The sequence below is a fragment of the Acomys russatus genome, chromosome 24 (genome assembly GCF_903995435.1).
Source record: "Acomys russatus chromosome 24, mAcoRus1.1, whole genome shotgun sequence".
Classification (NCBI taxonomy): Eukaryota; Metazoa; Chordata; class Mammalia; order Rodentia; family Muridae; genus Acomys; species Acomys russatus.
In genome coordinates, this window is record NC_067160.1 from 51,098,662 (window position 1) to 51,124,453 (window position 25,792).

Genomic DNA, 25,792 nt, shown 5'->3' on the forward strand with positions numbered 1-25,792 from the left:
AACTTTATGCCTATGTCAGCCACATAAAGCCTTAACTTTCCTCATTGACCTTCTGGGCCCACACACTTAACCCACCGCACACTTTTTTATCTGAGATAACTTTCCAATTCCTAGAAACCTGGTATGAACCTTCTGAAGTGGCTGTTCTGAATTCCAAGATTTGTGTGTGTGTGTGTGTGTGTGTGTGTGTGTGTGTGTGTGTGTGTGTGAGAAGTGATAGTTTACATCAGCTGTTGTATCCACCAAACCTTTTATTTCAATGTCACTCATTTTCAACTTTAACTTTGGTCTCTGATCATTAACAACTGTTTACCAGTACTTCTAAACCCTCCTGTCCTTTCTACTTCAGCAGCTTTGCCTTTAATATAGGTAAAGAGTAACAGCTGAGCAATCCTATCACCTGCGTTAACGTCCTTTTTTTTTTTTTTAATATGTAAGCCATTATTTTAATTTCTCCTTTGACCTATTCATCTATAATTCCTGGATACACAGTGGATCCTTGTGAAATCAAACTGGTCCCTCCCAAGATATCCATACTGTCCCTGCAGGCAAAGGGCATAAACTCCAGTGGTTATTTTATAACATTGCGTTTATCTGTGGCCAAGTCTAGAGCAGCACTGCCTGCAGTGGCGTGCATTAGAGCTGCAGTATATGTTGAGGAGGCTTTTCCCCCAGTTTCTTATTTCTGTGTTGACAAAAGGCAAACAAGAGGCTCATACTTTTTGCTGCAGGGCCTTGAACTAGGCCTCCATTTTGTTTCCCGAAGGCAAGAAATTGCCTTGGATGCTCTCTTGGGCCTACCTACACTCATTGGTCCATGGCAACCCTTGCCACATCGCCTGCACACCCCTGGAAGGCTAGGCTTTCCTTCTGGTTTATATTTAGAAAAACTATTGCCCTTAGACATCCTTGTTCACAATCTTGTTGCAAATGACCATATTTTCCACAATTAAAGCACTGGGCATTTTGAGATCTGACACCTTTAGTGGCTTAGTCACAGTCTTTTTCCAGAGTTGAGCCAGCCATATCTTCCACAGTTAAAGCACCCTGCATTTTGAGATCTAAAACCTTTAGCTATGGCTTGCCCAGTTATTGTGGCATTGTACTCTGCCGTCTCCTTAATCCACTCTTCTGTAGGTGCTGCCCTTGCCTTTAATGGCCTAATAATGTTTTTTTTCATTTTCCATATGTAAGTTTTCAAATGCCAAGGTCTCAATTAGCAGATGAGACCAATCTTTGGGGGGGGGGGGAGTGAAGGCCTCTCCAGAGCCTTGTATGATTTTTATAAATGACAGTGACTTCTTTCCTGGCTCAACTTTCTCCCAAGCTCTTAAAAGACATTGTTCTAAGATTGTGTCTTCAAATTGAACTTGTTTTTGTATATAATCATACTGACTTCCCTCTATTATTAACTGGTCCCTCACTATATTAATTCCCCTCACTCTACTGTGCTATCCCAAATTCTCCATAACCACCATTGCAATTGAGGACTAGACTCTGGTGCAGCTGTTACCAATCCCCTCCATTCTTGGGGAATACTATTTTGAGTAGTCCAGTTATTTAGAGGTTGTTTCACATTGGGTGAGTGCATCCCGTAAGACATCCATCACTGCCTCTTTGAAATGCCTTAAGTATGTCATTTCTATAGGACGCCATCCTATTTCGTCATAACCTTGTGGATTATCGCCATCAGCAGGCCTATGCTGTGTAACTACTGGGAAGGCTATTGGTGATTTTGTGTCGAGGACTGCCTGTCTCAAATGGGGTCTGTAGGTTTACTCTGTCTCATCTGACTGCCCTTCTGCTTTCCCAGTTATTTGACTTGGATGCCTTTTGATACAGTTTCTTCCCCTCCGTCTGGTTCTGTCATAGACAATGAACCGATTTTCCCCCGCTTTTTTTCTTTTTTTTTGATTCCCAAGCGTCTCTATCTCTACCTGTATTTTTTTTCCAGTCCAGCCAGTGTTTGAACTTTTTCATAAACAAAATAGCCCAAAGTAAGGAAAAGGAGGGAAACAAAACAAAAACTTCTGCTGAAAACCATGAGGTGTATGTCCCCGCAACAGCCTCAGCAAACATCCAGTTTGCTTTTTAAAACTGTGTCCATCCCTCCTCTTCCAGCCTCAAACGTCCCATGGCGCCTAGCCCCACACTGGGCACCACTCCTCCTCCAGTCCCTGTAGAAATCCAGATAGGAGGCAGGCAGGGAGGTACAGGCTGCATATGATGGGTTGGCCCACAGGGAGAGGAAAGGGCTTCTTGGTGCTGCCCATTTTCAAGATACACCTTAACTGCAGTCCCCATGCTGTGGTAGGGGTCCCTCGGGCCTATGGGAAAAGAGATTTCCATGGAGGCCAACTAACGTCCTTCAATATACATTAATTTGTATAATCTGTAATCCCTTCCTTGTTTAGTATGCCTTCCCAGAGACCTTGAAGGACAGAGACTGTCATGTGTTGTAGTCTCTTGTCTACTTTGGGGATATATTTAGAATCCTATCTTAAGGTTTTAAAATAACCAATACAATTATGGGAGACAAAGAAGCAAAAGTCTCATAAAAAAGCCATGAAAGAGTCCCACAGAAACTGCTAGTGTAATTAGAAGCTGCTTTCCTGAAGATGCCTGCCTGGCTGACTGTCCCCTTGGAACCCTACCACTTAGTTTAGGCATATATCAGCTGCCCCCAGTTTGCACGTACGCTATAAAAGAGTAGAGTTCCTACTTCTTCCCAATGACTGTGAAACAAAACTGACACAACCTGAGAAAGCATGTTTGGCTTTATTTTTTTTTTATACTTTTTTAAAATTTAAATAAGGAGAGTTCTTTCATATGGAAAGAGCTAGTACAATCACATATTTGAAAGGAGAAACAACAGGGACTGAACCGGAGGGAAGGGAGGGCGTAGTCACTATTCCATTTCCCATCCGAGGTAAGAGGTTCTCCAAATCACGTCTAACAAGCTGCACAGCACATCTTTAGCATTGTCTGCCCTCTCAAATAGCTGCTGTAAGTGAAAAGACAGAGGAAAGGCCAAAACAAAAGCAAAAAGAAACAAAATGACCCTCAAAAAGAAGGAACACCCCCCCAAATCCTTTTCTATTAAAAGGTATGAGGTCGAGAGCTGAGGGCACAGGACCCCTTTCAACAACTGAGGAGCCTTGCTGAGTCTTCACAGCCATTGCTGCTCCAGGATCGGGACATGCCGAAGATACGAGGCCTGGGGATGTTGCAGGTCTGAAGCGGGCAACTGGGAGCTGCAGGTGACATGCGCCTGGAAGACCGCCAGCCAGAGCTAGTAGGCTTAGTGGAGAGCGCAGCTGGGCAACTGCTCACCCTGACACTGAGCTGCTCTGTTCCAAACGACCTAACCTGCCTTAGAGCCATCTCACTTGGATGGCTCCATTTCCCACTCATCAAAGTATACAACAGAAGACACACCTTTGTGCCCTTGCTTATAAAAAGATTCCCAAGAGACCCTCTGACCTAGACTTGCACTGCTGGAATGTGGGCAAAATGGACCTGAAAGGCAACATGCAGGTACCTGGCAGAGGGGAACCCAACAGATGTTGGGGGGTAGACCTAGCCTCAGCGGACACATGCTTGTGCCCTGGGCTCCTGAGTGTCTGGCATTCACCACTTCATCACTGACCATCTGGGATGTGGCTCCAGAGGACAAGACAGCAAAGTTGCTTCTGACACACTATCCAACTGTCATCTCTAGAGGAAGCAGAGCAACCGTGGCTTTGGAAATGAGCCAACTTTCCTGAATGTGTAATGCAGTCATCCTTTGCTTTCCCCCTTAAGGAATCTGAGACCCAGAAGTGCTCTGTGAACTCAGAATTTGAAAATGGTGAACTTGGGAATAAGATGTGGAAAGTAACTGTTAAGAAACTGGACTTAATGCAGCTGGCAGAAGTCTTTAGCCAATGGATGCTGAACATAAACCATCAGGCCCACCAGTACCGAAGAGTCCATGGTTGCCAGACCACGGATTGCACCATCGGTGGCCCCCAACAAAAGGTGACTTCCATAGGCAAGAGTAAAAGATTCTGCCCCATCTCCATCCATCTCAGCAGTAGTAGAAAAGGCAGGTGCTGGGTTTTACCTGTTCCCACCAAAGGCCATGGCACCTTGACAGACGCTCCTGTGTTTTTTATCTGTGATCTGAAGATGGGGGTTTGAAACCAAAATAAGACCCCAAGTCCTATTACACTTTGAACCTGACTCTAAAAACCACATGAAGAGATATTGCACCTTTTAAACATCTCTGCACTAAAACTTGGCTTGACCAGATCATCTGAGGGGAGGGACATCTGGCTCTAAGCTTGCCCTCTATCCCCAGAGTCTAGTTGCAAATGTGCATCTCAGAGGGCAGAGCCCACAGCCGAGATCGCAGAGGTGTGCACACACCAAACTTCACATGCAATTTCCTGGCCTTCCCTGCACAGAGGAATTCAGACAGTATATAGACAGAGCAGTGGAACATTTACTTTTTTTTTTCCATCTAGACCTACAACATCAATACATATAAATAAATTCTAGTGTTTCTTGTCTTTATTTAGGGTGGGAGGCAGGAGGGAAATACAGGGTGAGAGAAAGGACTGAAAACAGGTGACCTAATTTTTCTTCTCAAACAGGAAGTACTGCCATCCGACAGCAGGTTCACCTAAAGGGCACATTTGAGTTTGTAACAGCATCCTGTGAAATTCTGAAGGAGAAAATGTTTCTTTTGACACATACGCCCACCAAGCATTAGGTAAGGTGGGTCTGGCCGCATTTCTAATGATGGGTAGAGGTGACTGTGTGTGGCTTTTTCTGACTGAGACTGATCAGGGTAGAGCTTGGCAGTGGGGCAGAGGACTCAATCCCTGGGACCAGACACTTCAGGGGAGTGGAACAGCAGATGAGGGACACAGGGGCTCCTAAATGGGCAGTGCTTTTGAGGGGGGTGCAAGAGAAGAGATGGGACAGCAACAAGTGGATAAAGGGTAGAGCGCAGAGGCTTAAGAAGGGAGTGGAGCAGAGTGCTGCAGACGCCATGACGCTTCCCACTAAGACTGCCCGGTCCAGGTAACCCTGGGGACAGTGTAGCGCTACCTACTGGGGGAAGCGCACTTCTGCTCCCTTCTAACAAGTCAGCATGAAGCTCCGTCAGAGCTCCTAAGGTGCTGCTTCCTTGCCTCACACCCATGGTCACACTGAGGACAAGACCCACAGGCTTGTCCCAGCCCTGCCACCACTGTGGGGATCCTAAAGCAGCCTGGAACCCCCCTTGCACTTTCCTTTTAGTGATGGAAAAAAAATCTCCTGTTCTTAGTGAAAACAAGAAGCCCAGCACATAGGAGCTCACACAAACCTGCAAGGACAGTCCTGAGACCACCCTTTTAGGGAGGCTGCACAGGCTGCTCTGCAGGCCACTTAGACCTTGACCCTGCCCAGTTCCCTAAGGATGAGGAACATCCCTGTTGCTTGGCAACCCTACCCCCAACACCCTGCTCTGATGTTAGGCATGAAGGACATAAGATGAATGTTCCATAGCCTTTCCTGTTGCAAACTTGACTAATGGGTGTCCATCTATATCCTTGTATTGATTTTGGTGATAAGCTGTGAGAGGTGGATGGACAGGGATCCAGAGGGACACAGAAGGCTCCAGAAAGAAGAGGAAGGGAAGTGAATGGGGAACATAGCCAGCCACGCAGAGGGCTAGGGAATGGAGCCTCAGGTGCACAGTCCCCGAGTGGGGCTTGTGGCTTGGCCACCTCAGCCAATCTGTGTTAACTCCACAATTTCTCTCTGGTGCCCAATACTTGGGTGTCCACTGACCGCAGAAGGGCCCAGAACAGATAATTCTTACGCCGAAACATTAATTCCAGGCCAGGGGCTGGAACTGAACTCAGACACCAACCTCATGGTGACCAAGGCAGTGGGTGAGGGGCCAACCAGAGGGTCCAGTCACATCCTCAATAACCCCAAGGTTAGCCAAATGTGTGTGTGTGTGTGTATGTGTGACTCTGAAGAATCACCTCTTAAGGTAGTGCTGTGACATGTCTAACAGGACAGAGATAAAAGGAGACCGCTGGGGAAGGCAGAGCAGAGAGGACAGCAAGGAACATATAAAATTTAGCTATACAGACGTAGCTAGCATTTTGTTCTCCTTTCCCCTCTGTAAAAACCTTAGCTGCTTTTTAAAACAAAAAGCCTCCAGCTAAAATGACACTGCTGCCAAACCACTGTGCCTGGGGAATGGGGTGGGCGGGCAGGTCTGCACTGCACAGGAGACTCACTCCACAGTCACTGGGCAGAGGGGCGGAGGAGGGAGGCTGTTCTTGTGTACCAAAGCAAGCAGATCAATGCCACATGCCCACGATGCGGGCTGGCTGACGATGGAACTCTCAGGAGCTTTCGGGAGTGGGAGAGAGCTCTGTCCAGGCCAGGTGGTGGCTGTCCAGGCTGGAGGTGGCGCACCATCTCTGTTAGGGTGAGGCAGGAGATGCAGGCACCTTCAGGTTACTCTCTTCCCCTCAGGCTTTACTCTCCTCCACCTTGACTGCCCGAGGCTTGATTGCTCCTGTTCGCTTCATCTGGGAAGTGGCTGAAGAGGCCTCCTGCAGCTTCACGGCTCCCAGGCCAGGTTTTTCATCCACTCGCTTTGCCTTTGGACAGATGGACAGGAAAATCAAAGTGACTGCAAGGCAAAATACATAGAGATCACTCCCTCCCTGCCCGAGTCAGACTAAAAGCTACACACAGAAGATTAGGGTGGAGCCTGGTGTTGCTCCCATGGGCACTGAGTGCAGTGATTCAGAGAGGCAGTCAGACTATGGGTCCTCGGAGCTCAGAAGAAGCACATCCTGGCGAAGCATCTCAGGTCCCAAGGCTGATGGAAAGGGCCCTTTCAAATAGGTGCACCCTGTGCCCGACTGGCAAGCCAACAGCCCCTTCAGCAGACCAATCTACCCCACCGGCCTGGGTACCCACCTATTGTAGAGGGTAGGGTCAAGTTGGATCTCCTAGATCTTGGCCCATGATTCAGTCAAGCCCCCATCCCAAGTGCCTCTGAACAACTGTATTTCCCCAGGACCTCGTCTGATGCCAGGCTTCCCAGTCAGGGTTCCGCTAGCCTGCAACCCTGCACAGTGGCGGCCAGCATAGAATAACCAGTGCCATTCTGTTCCTCACTTGTTCTAAGTTCTGGGGGAAGCTTTGCTAGGCGACTTTTCTGTTTTTTGTCAGCTGAGGATGGAATCCAGGACCTCACACATGCTAGACAGGAGTTAAGCCCTCAGCTCTAGGAGAAAGGGTTAGAAACCCATCCCACAGCAGGACCAGTGACCCCCCCCCCCCCGCAAGGAACACTGGGAAAGGGGGCAAAAAGAGAGCCATTACCCTCACAGTCGCCACTTGCCTGTGACAAATTAAGCCCCAAGCCCGACCGAGGTCCTCAGCTGTGGAGCCCCAGCCCAGCTTTATAGGAAGAGAAAAGGGCCTCCAGGGAAAGACACTGAGAAATCCTCACCCTCAAGTGGGTGGAGCTGTAATCTGTCTATGATCCCACCCAGGCAGACAGGCATGCCACACCACTCACTAGAGCTAGCACACGCACACCCCAGCCTCTGAGCTAACCCAGGCCTAACTGTGTCTCCTAGAGCGCCATGACAGCCCCACACGGCTGGGGATAGTACTCCTTCTGGCATCACCTCTTGTGGGAACCAGTCTCCTCCCTTCTCCGCAGGACAAGGAAGGATCCAGACACTCATCAAGAGAAGTGCTTTTGCCAGGAGCAACTCAGGTGGCCCAGCTGTAAGCACTAGGGCATGTTTCCCTTATTAAAAAGCATCCATCAGTTTGGACAGTCCCCTCTCCTTTGGCGCTGGGAGACAGGCCTAAGTGTCCAGGGCTACAGGGTGTGGAAAGCCATCTTCTACCTGTTGAACGTAGTGTCCCTGCACAGAGCCCATGTTAACTGCTGATCCAGAGGGCTTCCCACTGGGGCTAGCAGAGCTAGGCCTGAAAAAACCAAAGGCAGGGTTGAGAATACACGTGTGTCACCACAGAGATGGGGGTCAAAGCCTAGCAGCACATGGAGGCAGACAGAGCCAGGAAGGGCCTTCTGGCCAGAGACCCTAGCAGACAGAACACAGACCCGAGATAGCTAAGAATGCAAACGGGAGGGGGGGGTGCTCACCAGTGCCCCTCAGCACTTGTAGGAGACACACCCAGGAGAGGAGCTGCCGCCCTTGCTGTGAACAGACAGACAGACAGACAGACAGTGGCCACCACTGGGCTGTGCAGCATCTGGACTAGGGTGATGCGGGGCCCAGATGAAGGCCTGCAGACATACTAAGAACTACACCAGGGGGTCTTCTCATCTGGACTCATGGGGGAAGAGGAGAATCTACAACTGACTTTAGCCCCAGGACCTTTATATGTTTCATAAGAAAAAGGTCTCACGTCAGAAAGAGTACTGTGCAGAGGTCGGCGAGTTTCCTAGGTGTGGGGCTGCTAGGTACCACTGTACCCCTAGAGGCGATCTTGGGACAGCACATCCCCAGAATTTCTGATCGAGGATCATTTTGGCAAGGCATATCTCTGTTGCCCCATTCCCCATTTCCTGAAAATCTTGGGAAACTATAGAGAACAAAAGTCATAGCAATCGCTCTAATCCCCGTGATGCTTATGTTTCCTACACCCAGCAACCCTTCCATCTTGTGGAAGGTTGTTCCCAAGACCTCACAGATAGACAACTATGGCGGCTCAAAGCCTTCAGACAGTTAACATGGTATTTACATGTGACCTAGCCATGTGCTCCAGCATGGCCTATTTATTTATTTACTTGTTTATTTGTGGTTCTGTAGCTTGCTTCTCTCTCCTCCCTCCCCCCAAATCATCTATATATCCGTCCATCTAGCTACCTATTATTGTTCTGGGTTATGAAGCCAAGGGCCTTATGAGTTTAAGTATGCACACGCTCTCTAACAGACCCACTCTCAGCTCCCTCTCTAGGCTGCTTATACACACTATGCAGTCAATAGCTACACTGTATTGCTTAGGAATGACAACAAGAAACCATGTTTGGTCCCTTCGTACTCCCAAATATTGTCAATCTGTGGACAAAGTGCCAACAGTTTCTTCTAAGACTGTTTCCCTCCCTGTAACCTGCTGAGCCCAGGCGACTGCAATCCCACCGGGTGGGCAGAACTGTGCTGTGTGCTCCTTCTTGAAGCTTCCTCCTTCCCTCGCCATGCACACTGTGCTGTGCTGCCCTCCACGCAGCTCTGCTGTACGGGCCTTCTGGTACGTAAATGGCAGCAAAATTGAATGTACTCATGCACGAACAAAACGCCACAACAGCAAGGGCATAAAATATGACGAACTGAGGGGTCTTCAGGAATAATCCTCTGTGTGCAAGTGGCACGAGGGACAGGATGGGCAGCCGCAGCCCAGCACCCCAGGCTGGGTGAAGAGTGAAGGTGGGACACAGACAGTAGGACTCTACACACAGTGTGTGCTGCTGGGTGACCTCTAAAAAGACACTGCAGATCTGTTGGCCCCACTCAAAACAGAAGGTATCAGGCCGTACATACCCTCAGGCTCAGGCCCAGAGCTGCTCCCCCAGCCAAGCATGGGGGCCGAAGAGCCCCTGCCATGATTCAACAGATACCTCTGAATCAAGCCAAAGAAAGCCAGGACGGTTACTAGAGGTAGAGGACCCACACCAAGGAAGCAAGCAGCGGGGACCAGTTTAAGGTTTGGGAAGAAGGGCCACCCATGCCCAGCTTTGAAATATTCTGATAGGGGTCAGAGGGTAAGTGGATGCATGAGACCATGGGGCTGTGGCTGACACCCTAGATAGCTCTCTCCCACCTAAGAGCATCTTACTCTGCAATTAAAAACAAATCTAGTTTCCTGTGGACTCCCTCTACCATAGGTAACTAAAGCAGAAGCATGCTACGGGGACGCCTCGGTAACGCTCAGGCACGCTGTGGTGCCCTTCCACAGTCCTCCCTGGGGCTCTCTGGAGTGACTCACGGAATAGTCAGCAATGAACCCTAACTCCCACGGATCATCTGTACCTGTAGGCTTGCGGGGATGGTGCGGAGCCTCCGGTAGGAACATTCTGTTTACTGTCGGCAAAATGGAAGCCTTTCAGCTCCATCGGAGCGGACTAGAGTGGGCAAGAAGCAACACAGTCACTCAGCAGCCCAGACAGCCTACCCCACAGTGGCCCCGGCCCCACCCCAGGCTCAAGGGGAGGGCTAGTTCTTAGTGTTTATTCCTTTTCTGAGACTATGCCTCACCGCATAGCTAAGGCTGTCTTCAAACTTCCAATCCCTTCATCTCAGCTTTCTCAGTTAGGATGACAAGATTGAAAAAGAGCACAAGGATTCTTGCCTTGAAAGGACAAGAGAGGTAACTGTGTGCAACTGTGGGGGACTGGCTACTCATATCCCAGTCACTTCAGCACCCCAGTGACCTGATAAGAGGTGCATACTCCTGTCCTTATTCTAGAGTCTGGGTCCTGCGTCTGTGGTGGCTCCACTGGCTAAGACACTGGCTGCGTATCTTCCATGCTGCCTGACTGTGTGGCACATGCCAGCGCCTGTCTTCCTGACTACACATAAGTAAGAAGTCTCTGGCATTTGGGCATCTGAGGCCTTTACAGTGTGAGGGACCACAGTCCACTGAGACCGGGAGTGTGCACTTTCCGTAATGGTAACTCTGTGGCTGGACAAAGCCCCCGCTCTGGGACCACCTTTACCTCTCTGCTGGTGTTCAGGACTGGTGGTTGGGAGCCAGGTGGAGGAATCCTCCGGGGGGCGCCAACTGAGAGACTTTGTCCTGGAGGCAGCTGAATGGACTGTGGCAGGATCAACGGCTGCTGCCCAGATCCATACCGAGGCAGCGGCATCGTGAGCTGTTGGGTGACAGGACAGTCAGGGGGCAGAAGGGTCACAGGAGAAAAAGCTAAAATATGCTTCCGAGAGTATACACAGCATTCCTGAGTCTGTCTCTGCACCTGCAGGTAGCTGTGTGTCCGCAGGCCTTGGAGCCTTCACCAAACAAAGGGTGCTGGGGAAGCCACAGGGTGTCATCACACTTGAGCAGTGGAAATGCCAGAGCAAGGTGTGTGACATGTTTCACACAGCTGTATGCCACTTAGGGTGCGGGCTTGGACAGAAAGACAGCAGAGCTCCCCCAAATGACAGCTGCACAGGAAGTCTCTCTTCCCAGCCTTTGTGTGGCACAAAGATGGGAAGAATACTTTTTGCATCAAAGATGGCAGAAAACAAGACCAAACCGGCGCCTCAGAGCCCCTAGTGGAGCACGCCAAACAGCAGAACAGCAGCAGCCACAGAGCCCAAGTTTCCCAGATCCAGAACAAGACCGGGGGAAGGGGGTTAAGCGCCGGGGCAGCCTGAGCCACCCGGGTCTCTCAGTCACTGTCCTCTTCATCTCCCTGCTTTGAGTCCACAGTGGAGGGTCAGAAGGATCTATTGGAACCGCATCACTGAGACCTCGGCAGCGGGACCTCAGAGTAGGGTGCAGCAGGAACAGAGTAAGGCCAGGCGGGAGCGATGCCTGGGCAGGGTATGGCCTGGCTCTTAGCCTTGCAAGGCAGCCTGGGCTACTGTGCTCAGGCTATTGATGACCAAGGGCAAAAGTGGGGCAGAGCCAGCACAACATGGGGCAGGGTAGTGAGGATGGGAGGCAGAGGTGACGGGAGCAGCTGAGAAGGGCCAGAATTAGGAATGGGAGAAGCAGGACCGTGGATAGTGTAGATTAGATGAACAAAGTGGAGGGAAACCATCCATGTCTTAGAACCAGCCTGCTGGAGCTGCCATGACATAGAAAGCAAGGGTGCTGGGCAGGGGCCCCACAGCCGAAGAAATAAATCTGGGAATGATAGTGACTAGAAAGGAGAGCAAAGATAGGAATGAAGGGACGCCCACAATTAGAGGGACAATACACAACAGTGAAGGAAGGAAGAAAGTTTGAGGGGACAGGAGAGCCAGGGAATATCATCTCGATTTTAAGAGTTAGGGGCAGGACTGGAGAGATGGCTCAGTGATTAAGAGCACTGACTGCTCTTCCAGAGGACCTGAGTTCAATTCCCAGCAACCACATGGTGGTTCACAACCATCTATAAGGAAATCTGGTGCCCTCTTCTGGCGGGCAGGTCCACATGCAGGCATAACATTGTATACTAAATAAATAAATCTTTTTTTTTTTTTTTTTGGTTTTTCGAGACGGGGTTTCTCTGTGTAGCCTTGGCTGTCCTGGACTCACTTTGTAGACCAGGCTGGCTTCGAACTCACAGCAATCCGCCTGCTTCTGCCTCCCGAGTGCTGGGATTAAAGGCGTGCGCCACCACGCCCGGCCTAAATAAATAAATCTTAAGAGTCAGGGGCAACTAGGTGATGCTGTGATGGGGTGGCTGAGGGTGTGCTCCAAAGAGGCCCCCTTAATTAAGAGGACAGACCTGAGCCTACTTCTATACTGATAGGAAAGACAAAGTACTTGCCAGGGTGGCCTGCAGGATGAGAGGCATCCTAGGGCCTGGATGCCGCTGTGATCCAGAAGCACATAGGCAGGGGTGTGTGGCCATGGGCTCTGTGGACCATCAAGGCTGCTTCACTGATGACAGGAAGCAGGCAATGGTGGGAGTGGGGAGGAAAGGGGGACAGCACAGGGAGTACTGATGGGAGACAGAGAGTGAGCACATGGCTCTGAGGGTCTACTCCTGAGGAGAAAACAAGAACAGGTTCTAGGAGCAGTGCAGGGTTGAAGTGTTTAGAGTTGTTAGTTAGACAGGCAGAGCTGGTGACTGTATGATTCTTACACTACTGGCATGGACAAAGGCATCGAGATGGAGTAAGAGGGCAAGCCAGGGGACCAACAGAAGGCAGGGCGCAATGACGGATTTGGCAGTGGGAAACGCCAACATGTGGAGAGGGCATTGCCTCAGGCTTTGAAGTGGGGACAAGACACCTGCCCCACTTCCATTTCCACAGCCACCATCTGGGGGTAGCAAACAGCTCTGGAAGAAGGGAAGGCCAGCAGAGCACAGTGGTGTGGGGACTACCAGAAGAGGCTCTGCAGCGGAGATACACATTTCAACACCAGCACACACAAGAGGAGGGAGGAGACTAGCGAGAATCCAAACTGACCTGCGGGAGCTGGGAATCCAGCATCTGGGAGGTGCCCAACCCGGCAGCCTGGCCAAGCTGGCTCTCGTAGACCAGGGCCTGGTTTCCATTCATGGGCTGGTAGGGTGAGCCAGACTGTGGCTTCACCATCTCCAAGGGCTGTATGCCAGGAAACGCAGAGTACGGGGGTTTCAAGGCCGTGCCCCCAGAGAGGATCATAGTGCTGGGTGGTGACAAGCTGGGGTGCATGTACACCTGAGACCTGAAAAAGCCAGATGGAGGTCAGCATCAGGTGAATAAGGTACACAGCTGTCTTCAGCACCGGTGAGCACAGGGACCGAGAACTTGCTAACAGATCCCTGCTTCCCCAGAGAGAATGACTCAGAGGGTCTGCATGGCCCTGATACTGCTGGGGACCATGAGCTCACACAAGCTGTGGCAGGCTCCGAAGACCCAATGATGCCCAAGGCTGAAGCATACTGAAGGAGTAAGCTGGGGAGAGTGTAGCGGGAAGAGGAATGTAACCTGGCAGAGGGAACAGGAACCCCCAGCAGTCTGTGGTGGGCTGGAGAGGAGTGCAGGGCATCTGATGACCTAGTCCATGGCCCCAGAGCAGCACGTACAACCACAGCAGGGTGGCATGGCGGTCTGGCACGGCGGCTAACTCACCTGAAAGGCTGCAGGGAACTGAAGATCTCCTGGGACTGGGAGACGGGGAGTCCGCCTCTCAGCCCAAGCTGCGCCTGGGCCTGCAGAGATGTGTGCAGGGATATCGGGATCTGCTGGGCAGTGGCAGCCTGTGAACAGGAGCCAGGTGATGACTGCACTGCCCACACATGCCTCCCCACCTCCACCCGGTCCTGACCCGGAGGGCCAAGGGCACAGCTCAACACTGTACAGGAATGTTAATTCAGAACATGGCTGCCACCACACAGCACATCTGATCTGGCTTCCCACAGCAAAAGATCAGTGGTGAGAACAAGGCATGGTGTCACCCTAACACAGGCCTGCTGCACAGCAGAAATGAGTCCAGCCACCCATGTCAACGGAGGTGAATCTTGAGTACCCTTTTTAGGATATATGTAAGCGAGGTATGGTGCCTCACACTCACTATAGCCTGGACTACAGAGTGAGACTGGAAAATCAAGCTAGCTCTGTGGTTAAAGGCACTTGTTTTTGCTGGGGACCTGGGTTCAGTTCTCAGCACCCACTACCAAGCATCTTAAGTCCAGTTCCACAAGATCCCACACGTTTTGGCCTCTGGGGGTAGTATATGCACATAGCACATAGACACTCTTGCAGGCAAAACACTCACACACATGAAATACAAACAAAATGGGGTGGGGGGGACGACACTAAGATCCACTTAGCTGGATCATTATCTTAGGAAACTAACACCAGCACGTCTGAAGAGCTGAGAGCAGCTCCATCGTGTCTGGTTTGGAGACCTGCAGTAGGAAAAACACTGCCAGGGTGTGTGGGAGGCTAGCACCAGCCTCTGAAGGAGCCCCAGACAGACAGAATTCCAATCTCGTGCAAAGACAACACCCTGTTTGCTTCTAAAACTGTCTCTTTCTAATGCACCTGTAATTGGGGACCCCAGTTACCAGTGTGACCCCACTACAGCTGATTTTTAACTAAGAGAAGCGAGGACTCTGAAATGGAGAAACACTGTCTACTTTATGTCTGTTTCTCCAAACACTCTCTAGGTGCCATGTTTGCCAGTAGTGGGCATCACACGGGGCAGCGGGGGGAAGATCACCAGCAAAAGAAAAGCAGAGTGACCACAGCTGTGGTCTGCCTCTGACCTCTGGTCTCCTGGCTTGCTACCCTCACCTGCTGGTAACTCTGTTGCTGAGGTATCGTTTGAGGAACCAGTCGGGGCTGACTTGCAAACACGTGGCCATCCAAGTACAGAGGTGGGAGGTGGTTGCCTAGAGACAGAGCACAGACAAAGGATAAAAGGGTCAAGTCTCCCCACTGCACACAGGGATGTTTCCCTGGGGACTCGGTGGGGCTAAGGGCATATGTGAGCAGAGGCTGTGTGTTTCTCTGCTGTAGCACACACCTCAGGAAACCCAGGCAGGTGCAGAGCAAAGCACCTGAGCACCTAACCGCTCACCAGCTGTGCTGGGCCTTTGGGAGGGCTAGTTACTATGGAAGAGAGCTGCCTGGGTCTCTCAGTCACTGTCCTCCTCATGTCCCTGCTTTGAGTCCACAGTGGAGGGTCAGAAGGATCTATTGGAACCACATCACTGAGACCTCGGCAGCTGGGCCCTCAGAATCCCGGTAACAAGCATGGTGACTGGAAGACTTGAGACCGCTACAGTGATGGTGGGCGCGAGTAAGCCCTTCATGGGCGCAGCTGCCCACAGCACAGTGTTGCTGGCCTGTCTTATTTGAGAGGTAAGTGCTCACCAGGGATCTGGCACTGACTAGAGTCTGGCTCAAAGCCATCTTGGCTCACTCCGCTCTGGCGGTTCCAAGTGCCTCCCTATGGCAAGACAGTCCTGCTTCCCACAGTAGAGCAGGACTTACGCTGTCCATAGCATGTGGGGTCTGTAAGTCCCTGACCTAGACCGAGTGTCACGCTCTGTAAGTGAAAAGCACAGAGCTGTCAATCCAGCTTCTCTCGACAGTGCATGGAGAAGGCTCCCGAGCCTGGCTCAGGGGATGTGATACCTGGCATCGAAGCAGAAGGCGCTACAGAAGCCACAGGCATGGGTGGCATGGACACTCCTCCAAAGGAGCTGTAGTTGACCCCGTTGGAGGCGCCCACAGAGGATGGAGGCTGGATGCCCGAGCCTGCACCTCCTGGAGAGCTCTGCTCCGGCAAACTGGGGGAGTTTTCCCAAGCCTTGCGTGCAGACTCCATCTTTGGAAGCAAGAGGAGGGGAAGGATGCAAATTACTACCAGGGACGAAAGGGGAGAGCAGCGGTCTAAGCCGCGGGGACGGGAGGTCCACCTCCACCTCTGCGGTGCTGGTGAGGGCCCAGCCCGGCTCAGGCCTGCCTTTACCTTCAGTGTGAGGTCTGCGGTGGGGAAAGACATGGGAGAGAGGCCAATGGCTCTCTGGATGTGGTGATCTCGCCGGAGGATGGGGATACTCTGCGTCAGTCCTGCCTGGAGACAGGAGGAAGAAAGTCAGGGGGCATAGGCTGGGCTCAGATGCAGCTGCTCATCCAAATACACCCCCACAAGCAGGACCCAGATAGAGCAGGTTGCCTAGGCCAATGTCCATGACAGACTTCACCTCCACACACACACTCCACACAAAAGGACCAGCTGCCAAGAAGGAAGCACCTGGTTTGGCAGAAACCTACCGCCTGGCTTGGAGATAGCCAGGTCCAGATAGGAAAGAGTGGTTGGTGGCTGTCCCTCCTGACACAGATGGGCAATGCCAAGACTGGACGCTAGAGCACTAGGCTCATTAGCCAATTGTAACAGCCTGGCTAACTCGGCTTTCCAAACACACTAAACCCCAGCTATTTTCCTTCAATGCCTGGCAACATTCTGAAGCACAAGCTGCTCTCCTCCAGGCCCTCTTGGGAATGCCGCCTGGATGTCCTCCCTTGTCCAGCAGACTACAGAGGATAGATCAATGAATGGAGCTGCTGGCTGTTTCTCCAAGTGGCTCACAATGCTGAATCTCTCTCCTGAGTGCACATAACCCAGTGGACCATGGCATTCACACACTGGCTGAGGCATATTGGCTTCCAGGAGGCACCTCCTGCTTAAACAGGGTTGCCCACTGGCCTTGAAAGGATCCTCTGGGGGTGAGAGATGTGGCTCAGGGCTAGAGTGCTTGCCCTCAGTTCCCTCCCTAGGGAGAGCATTTTGCACCACAGCTTGGAGACTGGAGCCAAAGCAAACCAAATGACCCAGACCTTAAAAGGACTGATTATCACCTCTAGCCAAAGGTCTCAAAACCACAGAGCTGCCAGCATTGGGAGCACAGGCAGAGCTGGGGGAGGACGTCGAGCATTGGGCGCACAGGCAGAGACGTGCTGACTTACATTACTAGCCAAGACATCCTGAAGCTTGGCAACTGGATTCCCTACAGGACCAGAAGCAGAACCAGGTGGCAGGCTGAAATCAGAGTCCTGGAAGAGAAGGACACACAGCGTAAGCCTCGCCCAGCTCTCCTGTCACCGGGCCCACATCAATGCGACTGTCCACCAGCAACGCTCACCAGAGCCACAGCAGACGGAGATGGAACACACACAAAAGGAAGCCACCTGACTTGTCTCTCTGAGCCTAGCCAGAGCCAGAAAGGTCATCCATAAAGCAACCCAATAGCTCCTGCCCATCCCTGACGCCATACTAACACTCTCTATAAAATAATGCTCAGCTCCCATCTTCCTTTTTTTAAGGAGACAACCCCAGGTGCCCGCCTAAGTACAAAAAAGAAAGAAAACAAGAAGCGAAGCTCACTTTTGGGTTGACTCCAAACTCAATGGGTGGAACAGGCAGCACGGAGTCCACATGAATCTCCACCCCGTTAACAGGTGGGGCGACAGCCCCCGGCAGCCGCTCGGCCCCCTCCGAGCCCTTTCTGTTTTTCAGAGACCGCTCATTGCCGATGGGTCCTGGTCTGTGTTCCTTACTCTGTCCAGAGCCTTGTTCTGCATCCTTGGTGGGAAAACAGAGGCTGAGACACTCTTGTTCCCACATGCACTCGGCATCAAGACAAGACAAAGACGCCCGGGGCCCCGGCTGCCGGGGGAGGGATTTCCAGGTTACCTTGTGCTCAGACTGCTTCTGAGCTTGGTCCTTGTGGCCATCGGCCTTGGATTCCGCCAGACCAGGCCCGCTCATCTCCTCTGGCTTGAGAGTACCATATGGGGAACTGCGCTGTGAGGAGGTTGCAGACGACTCCCGAGACTCAGCACTCAAGTCAACGCCACTATCTCCCTGGCTGCTCTTAAAACCCTGCTGTGCAGAGCACAAAAGGGGTTAGAGCCCTGCTCCCAAACTGCCAAGCCCAAGCATCCAGGAGGCCAGCCTGTGGGCAGCACCGGCATTCCTCCCAGCCAATCTCCACTCCAAACTCCAGGCCTGACCTCCTGACAGTGGCCCACGGCACACAGCCAGCTTAATGAATGCACTGAGCCTACCCAATCACGACTAGCAGACACTGCATGGACCTCAGCCAAGGCTACCAAACTCATCTCACTAACAGCGTACAGGTGCCAGCCAAGACCAGCTCCAAGGTGGCTCTCACTCCAGCTCCTCTCCCTTGTCTTTCTGCTCATACGGGCACCCACACATAAACCAAGAGACCAAGGCTGAAGGGGCGGCAAGCTAGAGACCACGGTAGGGCGTCCTGTACAGGCCCAGCTGCAGCACCAGGGCATGCATGGTGGCACTCACCTCTGAGGTGCCAGGCTCTGTGCTGCTGAACGCAGTGACAGCTTTCCTCCACGAGTCGCTGGCAGAGCCCTGCACAGGGAGGGCTGCCAAGGAAGAGAGAGACAAGGGTCAGAGCATCAACGAGGGACAAGCAGTCTGGGAAGACACAAGCTTGTGAGTTTCTTTCCATTGGAATGAACACCAACTGAAAAGACAAGCTTGCAGAAAGCCCCCCCACACACCTGCACCCACCCCCCACCCGCCCACCACCACACCACAGACAGTACCCTCAGATTAAAACAAAACCAGCAGCTGAAAACCCAAATTTGCTTGGAATCTCATCGTCTTTATACTGTTGGGGGGGGGGGGATGAGGGGAGTTGTTTTTAGACAGCATATCTTATGTAGCTCTGGCTGTCCTGGAACTCTGATGCGCCTGTCTCTGCCTCCCGAGACCAAAGGTGTGTACCACCATGCCGGCTACACTCACTGCTTCTGTATTACTTTAACTCTCATCAGCCCTGCTATGCTGACCATCTCCTGCACTGAAGAGGAGTGAGCAGCAGCTTTTAAGGCCTTAAAAGAGCCAGGCAGGTAGAGCCCACTTCAGCGAGCAGCCTACAGACCTTTCCCATATCCAAAAAGGCACCGAGCCTGAGTCTGAAAAAATGTCTATGCACAGGATGTGCTCCAAAGCCACACGTGGGGCCTGATCTGAACAACTGAGACACTGCAGAACCCCTGGCTTCTCAGAAGTCGACTGCTCTTCGGTCTGGTGCAGGCCGCCATGCCAATTTGGCTGAGGGTATTCTTAGGCCTTGATACCATGCTAAGCAAGTGCCCAGCACTGAGCTCCACCTCCAGGCCCCATCTTTCTTCCTTCTACCAGAGCAGAACACCAGTTCGTGGTGTTTTGCAACATGCTATAACAAGGGTGAGTGACAACTACAAAGACGCAGTCTTGCAGGAACAAGAGTCACACACTGTGGCATCTATCCTAGCCGGGGGTCAGCCACTGTTCTACATGGTGGGCTCTCCTAGCTCCCTGCAAGCCACAGAAAGCCTTCCAATGTAAAAGGAACTTTTATTCTCCTGGCTCAGTTGTTGTCTGGGAGGCTTACTGACTCCTCCTGCTAACCTAGGCCTAGTCCTGGAAGCTTCTAGCCTCCATACAATCTAACCTAGGTAGGCCTAGAATGTTTTCAGCCTCTGAGACTTACTGCTTAATAAGCTCACCCTTACATGTTCTTTCTGAGCTCTGGGCTGGCTGGTTCAACTCAGCTGTTCTGGCTCAAACTCCTCTCCCAGCTGATTTATTTAATCTGGCTTCTCTCTCGGCCCAGCACTGCCTCAAACTAACTCAGCAATCTGCTCCAGTCTTTTGGTTTCTTTGCATTTTCTGTCTCCTCCCATCTTCACCTGAGTGTTCTCTCCCTCTCCCCCTCTCTCTCTCTGTCTCTCTCTGTCTCTCTGTCGGGCATATCCTAGTCTGTCAAGTCTTCTCTGATTTATCATCTTTCTCTCTTTCTCTTTCTTTCTTTTGGTTTGTTTTGCTTTTTTGAAACAGGGTTTCTCTGTGTGGCCCTGGCTGTCCTGGAACGTAATCTGTAAACCAGGCAGGCTAGCCTTGAATTCAGAGATCCACTTGCCTCTGCCTCCTGAGTGCTGGGATTACAGGCGTGTGCCACGACATACTGGCTGATTTATCACCTTTCTGCCACTCAATTGGACTTGCACATCACTTTTAAACATGGGTGCTTTCTTCTACAAACTAACTTTGCCTTCACTTGGGATCAAAAGCACGTACCACCACGCCTGGACCTGATACTTGCTCTATAACAGGCTGGCCTTGAACTCGTATCTGTTTGCCTCATCTCCTGGATTAAGGTGTGTTTGTAATCCAGCCAGACCACACACACCTAGATCTCTGCACTGATCTCTTGCTAGAGCAGCCGTGTTCTGAATTAACATTCCTCTACATGCCAGTCAACAGTACAATCTTCTAGGGCTGCGGTGCAGGCCCCTCACAGCAGACCTTCAAGAACTTGGTCAACTGGAATGGCTTTGTGTTTTAAAGCAAAAGCTCAGCAGAAACATAGCTTTGCGTGGACATAAACAAACAAATAAAAAGGCTTTAAGGAAATAAAATGTTCAAGAAGGAACACTTAAATTAGCCTGACCTTTGCCCTTCCACAGAAAACATCAGGGAGGGACTCCCAGGGTTTTCTTTGTGCTGGGGAAGGCCACCCCTCACTCCCTACTGGCCACAGGTCATTCTTCCCCTAGGTAAGGCAATGTGATGCTTCCCCTCGGGTGCCACCCTTCTGTGACGACTGCCACAGCCCTTCTGTAACGACTGCCACAGCCCTTCTGTGACTGCCACAGCAAGTCAGTTCAGGCTGCTCAACGCTTGCTCTGGCTGGGGCCCAGGACGTAGGTAACGGCCCACTTAGACTCCTGGCTCAAAGGTGTGACTCTCTGGGAAGAGCCCCACCTCTACTGAGCCAGGCACCCACCTTACCTTGGCTGCTGCTCTCCCAGATCTCAGTGCCCAGGCTGCTCCCAGGCACAGCCACGTCTCCTTGCTCCAGACACAGGCTGTTCTGCTTTTTAGCAAATCGAGGAGGAATTCGTGACGAAAGGCCTCGACCTTTGACAGGCACCTAAGGGAAGAAGAGCTGATGCAGGCTGGCCTAAGACACAACTGATGACATAAGTCTCCTAGGGAAAGGATCTTGGCTCACACCACCACCCGAACTAGCTTGAGATGCCGGACGCTTGTCTTCAACACCTCAGGCTCAAGGCGTACTGCCAGGTTAGCCAGACGGGCCCTAAGAGCAGGCTGACAGAAGTGGCTGAATGCAGTGTCCCGCCTCAAGCCTTTCTTGCACAGGGTTCCTGAGACTTGCAGGAACAGGTGTCATCCAGCCAGGCTAGGGCGCTGAGGAAAACGGAAGTGTAGGGTGCTGAGGCTGATCTCCGACCTAGTGGGTCACATTGTGGCTATTGGATCCTGGACAGGTCAGCCTCTTTGTGACTCCATTTTCTTCTGTCTGTTGCAGGACAGTAGTGACAGGTACCAGGCACTGGGAGACAGTGCATGCCTGACAAGTACTCCTCCCTTCCACCCAGGGCTGTCCCCTGGCCCAAGGCCCTCACCTGAGCAGCCTGTTCCTTCTTTCTTCTCTCCTCCTCTAGCAGGCGGCGCTGCTTCTTGGTCAGGACTTCAATGAAGCCTTCACCCACCATGGGGCCTACTTCACTCTCTTCCCCAGGGCTGGATCCGCAGTTGTCAATGATGGCATCTGAACCATGTCACAGAAAAAATAAGGCAAGAGACACTCAACAGGCGCCCGCTATCCAACAGGTGCTTAGCTCAGAAGCCCGCTTACTAAGGAGCCTATAGCAATCTACACATGGCGCCCCACCCTTTGCAAGCCCATGTGAGCCTGGACGTTGTAGGCACAACCGAGCGGTGCTCAGGCAGCACCACGGCGGAGATAACAGCCTTTGAAGATGCAGTTCTGCTTCCTGCTGGCCACGTGGCCTTGGATACCCCCTTTAAATCTGGGAAGCTGTACAGATGTCACGGGGGCTCAGCAAGGCTGGAAGCATCACAAGACAGCAGTCTGAGCCGTTCTGCACCCCCCACCCCCCTTACTCCAAACAAGTCCCAGAACCTAGCCCCGACTCACTTCCATAGCCCAAGTCAAACTGCTTCCGGGCCTCGTCCTGCTCACCAGCCCTTTGCGCAGCCAAAGAAGCCTCCTTCTCTGCTTTCGTATTGGTGGTTTCAGGACCGTCAGAGCTGGCGTGAGTGGTCCGCTCCAAGGCATAGGATGAGTGGCTTCCACTGCTGCAAGCAAGGCCCCCAGGCAAGGCCTCATCTGGAGACCTGCAAAGGAAGGAAGGCCCCTGAATTCGCCATCACTCAAAGGTTAGGAAGGAGGGATGAAAAAGAACTTTGAATGCACAAGGCCCACACACAGACACAGCAGCTATCTAGTTCCAGCTCCTTCTACTGAGCCACCAGGGGGCAGGAGAGCCTGCCGACCGTGCGTGCCGTGTGCTGGTCCAGTTCTGTGGGCACGTCCAAGAGAGGGCTACCAGCCTTCCTGCACTGAGCCATAGAACAGAGCAGCACAGGACTTCTCAGCTGCAGGGCTCCTGAGTACATCCTTGATGCCTTTTTGGGGCTGGAATATGGTCACACAAACACTTAAAAGAACAGAAGCTTTCCTGAGTCAACTTTGGGGGATGTGAACCCGAGGTGTGAATCCTGAATTCTAAGGACAGGAGGGGTTGAACCCCAATTCTGAGGAAACGATTGGGCAGCAAGCCCATATTCTCCCTATCGACAGCCTGGGTGATGGGCTAACACCCAACAGACTGTCTACCCCAAAAGCTTCCAGTTCTAGAAAAGCAGACTCATGGGCTGTAAGCAGCCTGGTCCCCTCTGTCCCTGGTGGCTCCAGCCATGCCCAGGTGACAAGAGGGAAGCAGGGCCACTAAGGGCAAGAGCTACCTTCACATAACCAAAAGGTGAGTGGTCCCTTCTGGCCAGCCCCAAGCAGGAACAATTGGGTAATCTGGCCAGAGCTCACCAGGCACCACACACAGGCAACAGCCATCAGTGCAGGCTAAGAATACATCTGGAGGTTGGACTCTAGGGACATGGGCTATAACAGCAGTCACTAGAAGGCCTCTGGGGAATAGGGGACGAGGAACTTTGGGTTTAGTTGATCAAGCCACAACAACAACATCAACAATGACACACCATGAGGAAGCAGACAAGCAATGCGGGAGCGAGTGATGGAGACTCTCACACACAGCGGCTGGGGCCGCCTGGCTTGGCAGGGCGTGCATGCATGGACTCGGTGCTGCTGCAAACAGGACAATGACAAGGACCCGAGGTGGTGCTGCCGCGTTACCTTTTGACTTTCAGAGGTGTCCCACTCTGCTGGCTCTCGCAGCGGGGGGAAGTCTCACCCCCACCTGGCCTACCAGGCTTCTCCCCAAACCCTCCCGGCTCCAGCTTGCGGCTCTGTCTGTCAGCCAGGGGCCTCTGGCTGGAGAAGCTCCTCTTGGCCAGCTCCTTCTTCTCACCCAAGCCGGCCCCAGACAGGCCACCGTCCCCTTGTGCTTCGGGCTCAGCTGCAAGGCCCTCTCGCCGCTCCCTACGCTCGCTGAAGTCGCTGCTCTCGGAGGCAGTCTCCCATTCCTCATTGGCGTGGTCAGAAGAGTTCTGATAGGAGAGCTCTGGGGATCTGTGACCTCCAGGACCACTCTTGTCCCCAGGACAGAGTTTGGACCGGCCTGGCCACTGGCTTGCCAGCAGGTGGGACTCCTCCTCAGGTCCCCACAGGCCCAGGGACTCCCGCTCTTGACGGAGACGCCGGAAGCGAGGGGGCTTGTCTTGGCGAGGGGGTCGCCTCCGACGGAAGGGCCTGTTTTCTGCGCTTTCAGAATCTGCCCCGTGGTCATCTTGGAAAAAGGGCCTCTTGTCCTCCATGCGGCTGTCCTCAAAGGCCCTGCTGCCGAGTGTGTCCGAGTGTCGGTAGGAGTCTGGGATGTAGTCTCTGTCAGTGGTTCGCCTTGGACCACACGGGTCAGAGGGGCCATATTCCTGCCAGGAGCTGCCGGAGCTCCTGCTCTGCCAGTGACAAGGGTCTTTGGCAACAAAGGTTCTGCGGCCATAGCTGCAGTTACTCAGGCGAGGTGGGAGGGCTCTCCCGCAGGTCCGGGGTCCCCGGCTGCGGGCATCTAGGCCACCCTGGTCCTCAGTGTAAGTCCTGTTGGAACGCCACGAGTCCTTCTTCAGGGCACCGTCATCCCTTTCCATGAGCACGCCCTCGTGGCCAGGCTCTGAGCCCCGCTGCCGGCGCCTCTTGGGCAGCTCTTCATACTCCGAGCCCTCGCTGTGGGTCTCACTGGCGATGCGCCGCCTGGGCTTGGCTCTGGGGCAGTCTTCTGGCGGAGGGAAGTCACGCAGGCCCCTGCCTCGGCTGCTGCGCTGGCCACTGCTGTACACGCTGCGAGCCCCAAGGACACCTGTGCCGCAAAGACCGTTTGTGTTGCTTCCCGCAGGCCGGCCGCCTCGGAAGGTGAACTCTCTGAAGCCACGACCACGGCTACGGGCCTGGCCCCGGCCCCCAAAGGCCTGCTCCTCATCAATAAAGATCCAGTTGTTTCTCTTGGTTGGGGGAATGTCACTGGCCTCCCTTGAGGGCCTGTTCTCCCAGGTCTTATCGGCCTTGGCATCTTCATCCAGCTTGCTGGCCTCGTGGCCAAACCCAGCACGGGCAGTGGCCTTGTCCTCCAGGACAGAGGAGGCATTGGCCAGGGCAGGGTTGTTTTCTTCGTCCTCGTCCTCTTCGGCCCTGCACGTGGGTTCTTTCTCTGTGGCCAGCTGTGAGCTCTCCTCTCCAGGGCCCTGCCTGACCCTCTCTAGTGCCTTCTCCTTCTCCTCCACCTTCAGGGCCTTGAGGACGGGCTTCTTGATGGGCCCCGACCTCCGGGACCGGCCTGGCTGCTCCTGGTGCTGGCTGCTGGAGCTGCGGGGCTCAGGCTCGGGCGTCCACTCAGGCTCTGGGTTTGGCTGTTTCTTGGGGCTCCCTTCCTTCTCCCAGGAGGAAACACAAAAGGATGGCTCCTCCCGGGGTGCCTCCAGCTCGGCACTGGTGGCTGTGTCGGCAGCCTTTGGCTGGTGGCTAACATCCCAACTGCCATATTCTGGCTTTTTCTCAGCTGGGACAAAGTCAGGCTCCAATGGGGAACACCTGAGGTTTGGGGTACGACCCCCAGGAGCACCCACCTCCTGAACATTTTCCTGGGGTGGAAATAAAAGCTCCTGGCCTATTCTTTGAGAAGAAATACAGTTGTCAAAGTCTGCTTGGGCCTTCTTGTCAAAAGCACTCAAGTACTCCTCCCCTCTCTCCTCAAAGAGATCGCGCTGGGCACTTATGCCCCCTGACCTTCCGGGGGAGGCAGAGTAAGACCTTTCATTCCTGAAAAGGAACCAGAAAAATCAGTCAATGTGATTGGAGCTTGGTTCCTGGTCTCCATGCTGAACACGGCTTAGTTTTGCTTTCTTTTGTTTTTTTAAAGAAAAAAAAGTTTTTTTTTTTAAAAAGAAAAGAAAACACAAGCAAACATTTGCTCTAGCTTATGACACGTTGCTTGGTGGCCCCTGGAGTCCATAAGCGTGGAGATGGCAGTGGCAGCTCAGTGCACCACCCTGGAAGACAGAGAGGAGCTGGCGGTCCCCTGGAGCAGTGAACAAGCTGGAGCCT

General features: G+C 52.7%; 1 protein-coding gene and 2 non-coding genes across 3 annotated transcripts in view; all 3 read right to left on the minus strand.

Annotated features, from left to right (window-relative positions):
* Window positions 1-5,695: 5,695 nt before the first annotated feature.
* Prrc2b (proline rich coiled-coil 2B) overlaps window positions 5,696-25,792 on the minus strand; it is an 82,431-nt gene continuing 62,334 nt past the window's right edge. Inside the window, exons 16-32 of the mRNA XM_051166955.1 lie at window positions 23,432-25,507; window positions 22,196-22,395; window positions 21,660-21,805; window positions 21,022-21,163; window positions 18,523-18,605; window positions 17,893-18,084; window positions 17,584-17,781; window positions 17,166-17,252; window positions 16,168-16,272; window positions 15,831-16,023; window positions 14,985-15,082; window positions 13,818-13,945; window positions 13,170-13,410; window positions 10,760-10,915; window positions 10,074-10,165; window positions 7,926-8,007; window positions 5,696-6,653 (exon numbers count right to left, since the gene is read on the minus strand). Coding sequence (XP_051022912.1) covers window positions 6,522-6,653; window positions 7,926-8,007; window positions 10,074-10,165; window positions 10,760-10,915; window positions 13,170-13,410; window positions 13,818-13,945; window positions 14,985-15,082; window positions 15,831-16,023; window positions 16,168-16,272; window positions 17,166-17,252; window positions 17,584-17,781; window positions 17,893-18,084; window positions 18,523-18,605; window positions 21,022-21,163; window positions 21,660-21,805; window positions 22,196-22,395; window positions 23,432-25,507 — 4,351 coding nt within the window. The 3' untranslated portion in view covers window positions 5,696-6,521. The remainder of the gene's footprint in view (window positions 6,654-7,925; window positions 8,008-10,073; window positions 10,166-10,759; window positions 10,916-13,169; window positions 13,411-13,817; window positions 13,946-14,984; window positions 15,083-15,830; window positions 16,024-16,167; window positions 16,273-17,165; window positions 17,253-17,583; window positions 17,782-17,892; window positions 18,085-18,522; window positions 18,606-21,021; window positions 21,164-21,659; window positions 21,806-22,195; window positions 22,396-23,431; window positions 25,508-25,792) is intronic.
* Window positions 11,431-11,515, minus strand: LOC127207810 (small nucleolar RNA SNORD62). Its single transcript, XR_007833010.1, has one exon. It is a non-coding gene; the product is annotated as a small nucleolar RNA SNORD62 (small nucleolar RNA).
* LOC127207812 (small nucleolar RNA SNORD62) lies at window positions 15,325-15,409 on the minus strand. Its single transcript, XR_007833012.1, has one exon. It is a non-coding gene; the product is annotated as a small nucleolar RNA SNORD62 (small nucleolar RNA).